Source organism: Ambystoma mexicanum, chromosome 14 (genome assembly GCF_040938575.1).
Source record: "Ambystoma mexicanum isolate Mex_15411 chromosome 14, UKY_AmexF1_1, whole genome shotgun sequence".
Taxonomy (NCBI): Eukaryota; Metazoa; Chordata; class Amphibia; order Caudata; family Ambystomatidae; genus Ambystoma; species Ambystoma mexicanum.
Window position 1 is genome coordinate 553,558,445 of NC_090940.1, and position 13,302 is coordinate 553,571,746.

The following is a 13,302-nucleotide window of genomic DNA, read 5'->3' on the forward strand; positions in this document are numbered from 1 at the left end:
TCCCAAACAGTGCGAGCATTTCTTAGCGAGACTGGAGCCCTCCAGGGGCCAATATATGGCCCCGGAGCTCAGGGCAGCACGGTTAATAAGACAGCACACACTTCTCAGCAAGGCAGGAGCAGCAAAGCTGCGGGACCTCTCAGCAAAGCTGCGCGCAACACGTTTCACAAGACAGCACACGCTCCCCAGACAGTGCGAGCACTTCAAGACTGGAGCACTTAGGCGGGAGAGCTGTATATCTTTCAGGAGAGCCGCATGCAACACGCTGAATAAGCTGGCATACACTCCCCAAAAGGAAACGGGCACTTTAAAGGGGAGCCCCGGCCTTTGTATATGACATCCCAATCGTTGGAGGAAAGTGGTCTGGACAGCAAATAGATATAAACGCCCCCCTCTCCCCTCCACGCCCCTCATTCTTCCAAGCCGGTCCGGGGACCCCCTCTTGCCAGGAATGTCCCGGGCTGGTAAGCCCTCTCGAATTCTAGAAAATGTGAGAGAGAGAGAGAGAGAGAGAGAGAGAGAGAGAGAGAGAGAGAGAGAGAGAGAGAGAGAGAGAGAGAGAGAGAGAGAGAGAGAGAGAGAGAGAGAGAGAGAGAGAGAGAGAGAGAGAGAGAGAGAGAGAGAGAGAGAGAGAGAGAGAGAGAGAGAGAGAGAGAGAGAGAGAGAGAGAGAGAGAGAGAGAGAGAGAGAGAGAGAGAGAGAGAGAGAGAGAGAGAGAGAGAGAGAGAGAGAGAGAGAGAGAGAGAGAGAGAGAGAGAGAGAGAGAGAGACGCTTAGTCTCGGCTGTAAATAACAAAAGCGTAAAGTAGTCCCGCCCTCAGCAGAGGGGAAAAAAAAGTTTGAGTTCCTTTTTCTATTCAGCGTAACGGCGGCCAAAGTAAAGCCCTCTTCGGCGCTGACGTCACAAATAGATTCAGGAGGGAGATTATTTTTTTTCCTCCCGCTCTATTGCAGCAATTAGCTGCGCAATGTATAAAAGGCTAGGGAGAGCTGCCGAGGGCACCAGAGGGGACCTTTGGGTGCCAAGGGGAGAACGAGGCAGAGAGAGAGGGGGTGGGGGAGATGTGGTAACGGCAGCAGCACGGGGGGAAAGATGCCTGCTAGCACATGTGCTGGGTCAGAGCGAAGTTGGAGCTCCACGCTGCCTGCCCACGTTGGTGTACGCTCTGTGCATTTATCTGGCGCTGAACCTTACCCGTACCACTGCTGTCTTTAAGGTTTACTTAAACTCCCAAAACGTGTTAGAGAGTGGGTAGCTCACGTGGATTGACCTGGCAAATCATAGTCTTATCGATGCCATTGTGGAAGGACCCACCACATTATGCAGGCTAGGTTCGACGAGCCTGCATTCGGTGGCACCTGTTGGGGAAGCGTCCTCTTCAACACGGCCAGGCAGAAGTTGGTGGGCTTTTTCCTCTCCCTCATGTGGGTGAAGGGCAGCGAGGAAGCCAAGGTGCCCGGGCGCCGCTGCCAGGCAACCGGCATGGGCTTGCCAAGTGCCAACTTGCTCATCGCTCTGCAGATCGTGCCCGGCTTCTTTTGCAACTGCCTCTTCCTGGCCCTCTACGACTCCGTCATCTTGCTGAAGCACGTGGTGCTGCTGCTGAGCCGGTCCAAGTCGACGCGTGGCGAGCGGCGCCGGATGCTGACCTCAGAAGGGCTGCGCTGTGTCTGGAACAGCTTCCTATTGGACGCCTACAAGCAGGTAAGGAAATGTAGGATCTCCTAACATAGCTCTGGGTCGATCGAGGCATTTGGAAATGTCTAGTTCCTGGGAGCTTTGTGGCATTTTACGAGTCAATGGAACTCTCCTTATTACTTTACAAACCGAGGTGCCAATTCTGTGATGAGAAAAAACTGCACACACCTGTGAAATCTGGTGGTATTTCCTGGAAGCTCTTGACTTTTCAACCAAGGTTTGAAGAGAATTGAAAATTCATCTATACACTTGTATAAGCGAGAGCCGACTCGGTCTTCCTAGACACCAAACTCTACAAAATGAGTACCATTTAATTGGGCGATAAAGGCAAATACATCAACTAATGCAGTAACTTTGGAAAACAAGGCAGCACACCTTTCATTGTTGAGTTAATAAATTCATCAATCGTGGTGATAAATTTGGTTTTAGCCGGGCTGTTGCACATTTTTACCAGTGCCGTTACATATGTATAATGTGGACTGATCCAGTACCATCTGCAATCATATAGTAACACCTGCTATGCTCTCTTCTAATTTAACCAGACAAGGAAACTGACGCTTAGGAAGATTAGGGAATTTGCCTATGATCTAAAATTTGGTGATGTTACGTTGCCAAAACTAGAATTAAGGCCATCTTATCCTGCAATTAACAATTACCAACTAGACCAGTCTCCTCCCATCAAGGCAATGTATTTAAATGACAAAACAAACAAGTCCCTCATTCTTTCTAATGCTTGATTTCATTCTTGTCTGTAGCTACTGAAAATTGCCCACCAAATTTACCAATACCTGAGATGTCTCGAAGCTGATTTCTAAGTATAACGAGTAAGAAAAGTTGTACTTTGTGACTAAGGATTTAGCTTGAAGCAAGTCTTCTTGTTGCAGGAGATTCACTGCTTGGCTCTTAGGGTCTGTAGGGAAAAGGGGGGCGGCTTGGAAGCACCCGAACCTGTCACAAACGCTGTATTCCCATGATGTCAATCAGACCTGGTGCATTCAGATCCTTACAGGAGACACCTGCCACAGATGAGTGACATGTTATTTATCAGAAGAGCAAGGTGACAGTGGGACTCCCCTTGAGATCCGATAGCGTACACATTAACCCAGAGCTGAACATTGGGTGTTTATAATAAAGGGTTCACAAAGGGGTCATTCGCTAGACTTCACCTCCTTGGGAGAACTAAGTTTGCCTTGGTTAGAGTTGGAAAAGTGGGTATCCTATTGTACTCCAACGTTGGGCTATCTCTTTGTATAATATCTTACAGTACTTTACAGCAAGGACTCCAACTCGAATACACCGCAGGGTTTGAGGAGGTGGGGCGAGGTTATTTCTGAGTGGGTGGGCGGGATGGGTTTAGATGCACGTTATGCTGGATTCGACTTTTATAAACACGGTATTGGCGTGTGCAGTGGAACGCGGGTTACGCCACGATTCGTTGACTGTACCGTGATGCTTGCCGTTGGTGCTGGGTCCGAACAGATCTCGTGAGATAGCGCAGTGGGTTGAGTGCCTGTTGCAAAGATTGGGGTGTAAGTGACAGATCAGAGTTACTAATCACGCCCAGGGTGGGGGGATATTGAGCTGGTCCAAACACATTGATGTTTGCAGAGGTTCTGGGCATCACTAGCGCCTGTTGGGTCAGTGCCAAGAGACGCCCCTGGCGCCATAATGCATAACGTTAAACGGCCATGTGTTTCGGGGACATAAGTGGCGCTTGGCTCCCAGAAAGGTGAAAGGGCGGTTCCAGGCAGGGAGAGTGACCACGCAGACAAAGGTCCCTCCTCTTATTCTCACAGATTATGACAAGGGAAGCTGCATCTGGCCCCGCCTCCTTTCATAGCCCTCACGTTTGCACACTAGGGGGGAAGATACCACTTTACACTTGGCTGGGAGGGTGGGTGGGGGGGGTCCCCCGATCGATGCACGAGGCTAATGATTGCTAGGAGCTGCTGAGCTCTCATCTCAGAGTGCAGCCGCGTGGGCTGGGCGGGGAGGGGGCGGGGCGATCCCCACTTTGCCAGCTGCCTTCTGGCAATGGCAGGGGTCCAGCTAGTCCGATCCAGTGTTTTGCACTCATGGGAGAGAAAGCGGCGGAGGCGGGAAGGGAGGCAAGCCGTGTGACACTGCAGAAGCTGCTGGTTGGCAGTCCCCTGAGAAAATATGCCCCTCACAAGATGTCAAGTCTCTTAGTTTGTCAATTCCTTACTTAACCATCCCGCCTCTAACTCGCACATCCACTCTGCACTCTTTCGCACAAATACATATACACACGATCACAAAATCTAAATCGCTCTCCCTCTTTCTTTCTTATCGACCCCATTACACACACACACACACACACACACACACATGCTCTTGCGCACACTTTTACAAACATTCTAGCTCATGCAATCTTTTACTCGCAAATATGTAGCACACCACGTACTCTGAGACACCCACAATAATCTCATACTCTCTAGTTTCACACACAGCACCTGCTTCATTGTTACACTATCTCAAACTATATTCCACACATATGTTTTCTGACACACACATATTCGCACCTAACTCTATAAAACTCGCATTCACACCCACCCCACATGCATGCACACACTGATGCCTACACACAGCCACCCAAGGATGCTTTCCTATTCACTGGCATATTCACACACCCGCACACACACATACAATGAAATAAACATGAAAACATAAACACTTGTACAGTGCACAAGTAAAAACGCCCCCAAACACAATTACAAAATATCCGTTTATATTCACAATTACTTATTTTCACACACAAATGTACCCAAAGAAATGCTCACACCTGCTGATGCTCAGCTATTCGCACAAAAGCAATACATGTTACACACACACACACACACACACACATTTTTACATTTATACAAGTCTGATCACAACGAAATCCCCAAAAAACTAAATCTTACAAAAATTCAACCCATATACACACTTACGAAAATACATTCACATGTGCTCCATTCTATACATGCATTTACACCTAGAACATTGTGTGCCTTTATATATATATATATAAATATATATATTCAATGATCAACTCACATGTATCCAGACTACCTGATTTCTCACACAAAGACACCTGTACACATACATGCTAGCACGCATACTCAGCCCTGATTTCAGGCCCACAAACTCAGTCTAGGATGTTCACATCCAATAACACATCCTCAGATCCTCAGGTTACATATTCATGTGCATGTGTGCACCCACTCACATCTACACTTGTTTTTATTTGCAAAGTTACACATTCACATAATGGTTGGCACTGAAACACACATTATCCTATTCACACATATATGCTTGCTTACACACAAACACCCCCACACACGCGCGCACACACACACACACACACACACACACACACACACACACACACACACACACACACACACACACACACACAAACACATCTCCATATACATCCATACACAGCATGATAAATCCTATACTTTCACTCACATGTATATCACACACGTGCACGCAATCACCGATAGCATGAACATCCTTGTGTACTCTCGCTCTATTTCTCTGCTCTCTCTGCCTCTCTATCTCCTCTCTCTCACACACACACTCTCATTTCAGTCTCTCTTTCTTACACAAACATGCACACACACACATAGATTCATACATTCAAACTTCCACATGAACACTCAGTCATATACATGTATGTAAACAGAGACATGGATGAACTCTCTCCCACACACTATGATCCTGTGTCACACCCACTCATTCATAACGCGACATTCATGCAGTAAGAAACCGTCTCACGTCTCACTGTCACGCAATCACTGACTTTAGCAAATGACCCACTGACTCAAAACACACACACATGCATGCACAGGTGTGCAAACTCATACTCGCATGCCTGCACACCTGCTACAACCAATAGATTAAAAAACAAACTCATTTTGACACACACACACACACACACACAAGAACATACCCAGGTAACAGACTCATTTAGATGTTTGTACATACACTCAGACACATACATGCTCAGTTATATTCCTGCACCCAAACTAACTCACACCACACATGCATAGACACTTCTAAATGTTTAGACATTAAAGTACCCTGTTCATTGGTTCTCCATGCTCTCTAATAAACACACACACACACACACACACTCACACACTCACAAACTCTAATTTGCACCACATGCTAAAAGGAGAGTCTTACAGTCAGAAACACTCTCGTGCGTCTTTTCACTAGCATACAATTACTCACTTATTCACTGACTCAAGCACACTCACAAATCACTTCTCTCTCTCTCTATTTCTCTCTCTCTCTCTCTCTCTCTCTCTCTCTCACACACACACACACACACATACACACTCACTTTGCAGTATACATTTACACATTTGGTGTCACAATGTTTCCAGGCAGTCTTCTATACACTCACTTTATTATTATAATTATTTATTTTTTATATACTGCGCTACATTCCCATGGGCCTCAGAGCCCGCATGAGCATGCGCACCCCGCGCACACGCACTATAGTACACATTCAGTACCGCAACGTTTCCAGACATACTGACATCCACACTGTCGTGCATGTATCCATTCTCACGCATGCCGTCATTGTTTCACACTATAACATAAACATTGGAAATGTCCAGGCAATGGTTACTTATATCTCTGGAGAAACTCAGTACTTGCATTTCTCATTATCTTTCTAAACTTTCCACAACTATAACAGTGTGTATCGACGTATTGGCACTATCTACACAATGCACTGTGCCATCACATATGTATATACCACACATATTTGGCAGTATGCATTATATTATATGCGTCCCTAGATGGTATGTACAATAGATCATAGGCAACACACGGTGCATAGGGTGCATTAGGCAGAGTATGTAGAGTGTAACACAGATTGCATAAGGAACATCAAGTGTTATGATGAACTCCCCTCCTGCCTGGCCAGCTGGGTGCATGGTGGGGTCACCAAAGGGGCAGTGTAATTCTGGGCCTGGAAGGATTGTGGGGAGATCCCCTGGTACCCCTTTCGTGCCACGGTCAGGGGCAGAGCGTTGCCACATGGCATCACCGGAAGGCTAGTTCCTTCGAGGGGCAAGGAGCGGATGTGGACAGTAACCGTTCTGAGATGCCATTAACTAGCATACTCGTCCTTGGCACTTAAGGGGTTAAAAAATAGTGTCTCCAAACACTGTGCTCACCAAGTCCCTATTTCAGCTTTTTAGAGAGGGATTCTCCTCTCTATCATCTCACTGTACCCCAAAACTGCAGCGGCCGAAATCAAAGCTCATATGCTGCGGCAGCTCAGCGAGCCCATACTTTCCTTCAAAGAGATTGACCTTCTGCCTTCAGTACACCAATCACACTTAGATAGTCGCTATGAGTACTAGCTGCATGCAACAGCAGAACGCCCAGTCCAGGGGCAGAGATCCTGGGCCTATTTAAGCCAAAGGGGTAGTGTGGGTGCTTGGGCAAGACCGTGGTTTGGATGTGGTTGGAGAGTACAGACTGGAGAGGCTGGGAGGAGGCTGGAGTTTGGGGAGGAGTTAAGAAAGAGGGAAGGAGGAAGTGGTGAAGTTACTCAGGAGGAGGTGAAAAGATGAGCTGAGAGGGAGGGGAGAACATAATTGAGTAGGCGAAGAGGGGAGGGGGAAAGAAGAACTGAGGTGTAGGTAGAGTGCAAGGTTGAGGATGAGGTGGGGAGAAGAAGTGAGGCGCTGAAGAGAACCAAGGAGAAACTGACGAGAGGAGTTAAGGAGGCAAGAAAGGGGCATGCGCACGTCTATGGGTTGTGCAATTTAGAGGGGGAGGAGCAAGCCAGTGGCGAAGGATCAAGGAGGTCTAAAGGGTTTTTGGACAGTAAGGTGACCCTAGGAATAGGTGAAGGTTGCCTGGGAATGAGCATGTAGCATGGTGGCAAGGAGGAAACTAAAGCTCGGCAGAGAGGAGACAAGACGAGGTTCATGGAACAGAAAAATGTTCAGGAGCCACGGGAATGACCGGTAACGCATATCTAGTGGTTTCCTATCTGACAAGGCTTTGGGCTGTGTTGCAATGTTCACTCAGGCCCACCTCCAAGGCCGAAGCCAGTTGCACAGGAAACTGCCAAAACCAAGATGAAAAACCCTCACACCTAATGGGTGAAAGCTGAAAGACGCAGACAAGGCGAATAGGGACATTTAGCATTTTAAGACTACGAGTAATGACGTTGAGAGTTCTGCAGAAGCCAAAGAACCATTAATCTTTACAGACATTTAATGAGCACAAGGAAGACGTTGCCATCTGGATATCATTCGTATTTTGAGGTTATTTTGTCCCAACCTTAAATACATTCTGAATACATTTCTGTTGACCAAACTCCTTTGTGGGGATCAATTAGTATATGTACAATGTATACTAGGCTACAATGCATGCTACAAATACCACTATGTGACTTTGTGTACACTGTGTCATTGCTCGTATACGTCACACATATGTCTATACAAGTGAAGGCGCACTTATATTATGTAGTAAACGCATGTATCTTACAAAGGCAGGCGTGGCACATGTCAAACACCTATGGTGCCTTCAATCACTCATTTGGGCAATAATTCATTTTTGTACTGCTTTTATGTTTACCACCTTCCAATAGTAATAGCCTCTACAATGCAGCGCCACAACCTCCAACCCCCAAAAAACGGCATCAGCATTTGCACACAAATGTTATTATTTGGGACAATGTCCTTGATGTGATTCCAGTAAGGGTGAGGTTAGGACTTACAAAGAGCCAAACCAAACATCAAACAATACATTTCAACTGGAGTCCGAACCCAATCCCGAAGCCAAAATCAAGCCCTGGTCCCTCACCCTACATGAATGTCTACCTCCATTGACACCACCGGAAGGTAACCATAAGTCTAACTCTATCCGTTAAAGCGAATTCAAGACTTTACTGCAACCAAACCCCTAATCAAATTATCAACATTTAAGCCTAAAGTGTAAAGCTCTTTACCACAATCTTTAAGTCTAAACTCATAAACTTAAAAAATCACCCTATAACCAAAACAAACTTCAATCTGCAGCCAAAACATATCTACGTTTAAGCTTAAACACTTAAACCCAGAGGCACATAATCCTAATTCTAAACTAAACGCAACCCTACATCTAAACCCCTAATACTAAAGCTGATCCCATTAACATTTGCCTAAAACCCCTAAACCTATGACAATGCCCACAATTCTAACACCTTACACCCCAAGCTTAGACATGTAAGCCTAAAGGCCCGAGCCTAGTTTTATACCATTAAACCAATGTATCCATTTCTACGCTTAAGACTAAACTCTAAAACCTAAGCCTAACCAGCAAAGATTAAGCCCAAATCCCCAAACTTAAGAATACATCTGTAAATCTGAACATTAAAGCTTAGAAATAAACCTCAAAACCTAAATGTTAACACTAAGCATTAGCCTAAACGTCAATCCCTAACTCTACCCAAGGCAATTTGCCTGAACATATATCTGATAATACAGTAATAACATTAAACCCCTAAACCTAATTCTAGCCCCTAATAATTTAGCCAACATCCCCAAACTTAAACCTAAATTTGTACATCTAAACCTTAAAGCTCAAGACTAAGCCCCAAACCCTAAAACCTAAGCATTATCCCAAACCTAAATCCCTAAGACTACCCCATTCAGAATTGCCCAAACCCTAAGCCTGAACCTAAAGTTCTGAAAGTATACCTGCCAATACAATCATAACACGAAACACCTAAAACTAAGCCCATTAACCTATAGTGAAGCTTCTAAACATATTTATTTAATTTACTTAGACATTTTGTAAAGTACCATTAATGTTATTTCGTCACTTATGGCGCATATATACCTAGGCAAACCCTAACAACCCCCAATGTCTTCAACTAATCTCTAAGCTCCCGAAACGAAACCGAGATCATAAACCTGAAATCAAAATCACAAACCTGAGCCTGAAATTGAAACATTAACCCCACACCCATAAACTTTAAAGCTAACCTTGCACTTTAGCCTAAAACTAAGTTACACAATCTAAATATTAACCCTTATTCTTAGACTATATACAATAACTTACATTTCCTAAGCCTCTAGTCATTCTCCAGAGTGTAAACATTAAAATGGAATAAGCATATTTACTTAAGCAGAACCCTAAAGCACTACATCTAAACAGCTAAACTGGATCCTCAGTTTCAAATGTACCCCTTACAATGGTGACTGTAGCAGCATAAAAAACATTAACTCATCATAGCAGAACATAGAGCTAAATGCCTAAATCTACGGTCAACCCAAAACTTTGAACATAGCCCAATGTCCAATTATCCATGTTTCAGTCAAAACCCCTACACCAAAATTTAAACATGTATATGTTCATCTAACCCTAAATATATAATGTATATTGCAGCAGGTGTGCATGTTCAACTTTTTTTTTCATCTAAATCGTGCCCCAGGGAGTTTTCCGGGTTTCAACAATTTACTCCTCTGAATCAGTTCATGTCACATACCATTTCACCTCCCAAAAAAATGATTCATAGCAAAATGTAACCACTCCTTTCATTCTATGTTCTACATCTTGCTTAATAATGATACTATCACTAATTATAACTTGTGCTTTAGGGAACTCTTGCTACCACACATTCCAGCATTTCTAAGCGCTGCCTGAAACTGGTTACGTTATAAACCATTTGAGGATGCAAGACTGAGTCAGCCCTACAGAAACTGAACATACTATTTCTAGGTCACACACAAACTCACGCCGCATGCGCACTTGCTTGCACCCACACACATCTGTGCAGTGAGTTCTTAACAATTGGCACCTAGCGTGGCCCCTTTATCAATCCGGAACAAGGCTGTACCCAATGGCATAAGACTGTGTCCAAGCAGTATATTGCCTCCCGCTCGCCTCATCCTTTTGACTTCTGCTTTGCCATTTCAGAAAATAAGAAGGAAAACTAATCTTTGATTACCCGTCACCTCTTCCATGCCATGCCTCCATCTCTTCTTCTCAGCTACCATGAAAATAGAAAAGGGACTTTTTGAAGCGCTCCTTTGATTCCGTCAATCCCTCTAGGTTATTGTTCTTGGTACATATGTTTACACTCCCCATGCAAACCACTTTAAATTAAATTAATACATTAATTCAACTTTGTAGCACACTTAATACCAGAGACCAGTCTCTAAACATGTATTGCTCTGCATTGTCTTGCTTCTAGTCAGTGTAAGATGTTTGCAAACAGAGTTTTGTGCCCCTGTTTACCTTCTCCTGTCATGCATTGGAGACCCAGAAAACATTGAGAACACTTTGGGCATTGAAGAGAGACAAATGAAGGTGTCATTCATTTTGTAGACACCTGTCGCGTCCTGGTGCTACAGAAATGGCAGGTGCACATCACTGGTGGTCTCTGATTCATCACCACCACAGTATTGCGATGGGAGAGTTGATACTCACTGAGACAACCCTACTGACCGTACCTCACAGGGATTGAAGAACTACTAAACCTGCAGACTATCAAGGACATAAACGAGCTGTGATCAGAATGACATCGCTGCTGATGTCACTGCTGAATACTGACACACTTAGGGGTATTAGACACAAACCACATTCACACTCTTCACGAAGATACACGAACAACAGGTCAACTTGCACTTAGACATGAAGAATATGCTTGCATCCAATAGGTTAGAAAACATACTTTCTATGCTGAAATGCAAGCTGCACAAGGATACACATAATGCTTGCTTATGCAGAATGAAACTAACACGAGTGGCCATGTAAAACAAGATGGACGGCTCAACCACATATGAGGGAATGGAAGACAGCAGAGAGGCTTCAAGTTTGCCGGGTGACCTGGCTCACTGAGTTAGCAGAAAACCCAAGTGAAAGAGCCCAGAAAGTAAAAGAGCACATGTTTGCCAAGGCTACACACGGAATAAAGGCCTGAATCAGCACCCAACACTACAGACAATAGCAGTTCTTAGACATGAGACACAGTCTTCTTAGATAAGTAAAGAAACAAGTAATATTGGAAGGTCAGATTCCCACCAACTCACAGTTAATATTGAGAGAAAAAGTGTCTCGAAGAAGTCTCTAGAGACCAAGAGAGGTAACGACACCCGCAGTAAAAAGGGCTAGGATCCTCATAAATGCTTAGCTTAATATTCCAAAATGTGGTCTCCACACACGTGACCTATAGCTTGAGAATAATGCCTGTTCATTAGAACCAGACGTAGACAGATGGAGACCTTGGTTCCCATCCAGTTCTCAAGACTAAAGATACAAGGCAGTGCAATGTTGAAAGCTAAATGTCCTGGCCTTTGGCCTAAGAGAACCTTATTGGGACAAGTAGCACATTGGTGTCGTTCTCACCACCTCCTATTGTGCGCATGTGCTGGTAACCTTCCAAAAGTGCTAGGGCTGAGAAAGCCACCACTGACCAATCATCACCCTCCGTCCATGTTGCCTCACATACTGTTGCATCGTCCAATGGCCTAGTGTACTGATGACATGTTTTTACCTGTACCAATTCAGAAGGTGGTCTCAGGCAGAGTTAGCGGATAGTGCCTGATCAATGATCGCCCTAACCCCTATATGAAATATACATAGTTGATTCCCTTATCCAACCTCTTTCCACCTTAGGGTGTTGCAAAGTTATATGTCATTTATGATGCTTTATAAGATGTTGTCAAGCTTGGGGTTGTTGAGAGCTGCAGAGATTTGCCAAATGTTCGTGCTGTCCCTTTTTTTTATATGGGTATTGGCAAATAAAACAGGGGTTTGTGACATTATTGGCCTCTTCTGTTTTTTGGGGGTGTGGGATTTCCCCTGGACTGTCCTCTTGGTTAGCCACAGGGGTCTTCCTCCCCATCAATTCAGCATAATTTCGAGTGTGGCTATATTTCCTCTGGAAACATAAATACTGTGACTGCATGCGGTTAGCATGCAGTAATGGCAAGGGTCCGCATGATTTGGATGCATGCGGACCCTTCATTTTTTCCCAATTTCAGAGTCTCTTTGGACTCCACAGGGATTGCTCTTTTATTGCTTGCGGCATTTACCACAGGCAGTAATATCAAAGGTGGCAATCGGTTGTGTCCTCCAAGCAAAACCGGGCAGATTTTTCCAAATTTTGAAACTCTGAATTTGGCGGTGCTGTAAAAGTAGCTGGAATTTCATTACCAGAAGGTTTCCCTGCTCTCTAAACTCAGCGAAGAACAATATCATTGCAGACAAAGAGTTCAGAGGTTATGATTAAAAAAACAACAGAGATTTAATTATACATGTTTTCTAAACATCCCAATTCAACACAGGAGGACAGGGACAAATAAAAAAAATACACGAAAAAGCAGTCATAGCAATCCCACCCACACACTCAATCAACAAATCATGTATATTAAAAACGTGTGACCATTTTCCAATAATTTGCACTCAATGTAGCCTAAATGCGAGATGGTATTTAAATTCATATTTCCAATTTCTGGCACTTATCCAGGACTGACAGGTTTCGATGTCACTGCAGTACTGAACTCTAAATGTGTCCCTTTCTCAGACACGCCCATAAAAAGGGCAATGTAGTAACCCATATAATCACTGGTGATGGT

At 44.5% G+C, this 13,302-nt stretch overlaps 1 protein-coding gene across 1 annotated transcript in view; it reads left to right on the top strand.

Moving 5' to 3' along the window:
* The first annotated feature begins 991 nt into the window (after positions 1-991).
* Positions 992-13,302, top strand: part of DIO2 (iodothyronine deiodinase 2) — a 38,079-nt gene continuing 25,768 nt past the window's right edge. The window contains exon 1 of the mRNA XM_069637866.1: positions 992-1,705. Within this exon, the coding sequence (XP_069493967.1) occupies positions 1,322-1,705 (384 nt within the window). The 5' untranslated portion in view covers positions 992-1,321. The remainder of the gene's footprint in view (positions 1,706-13,302) is intronic.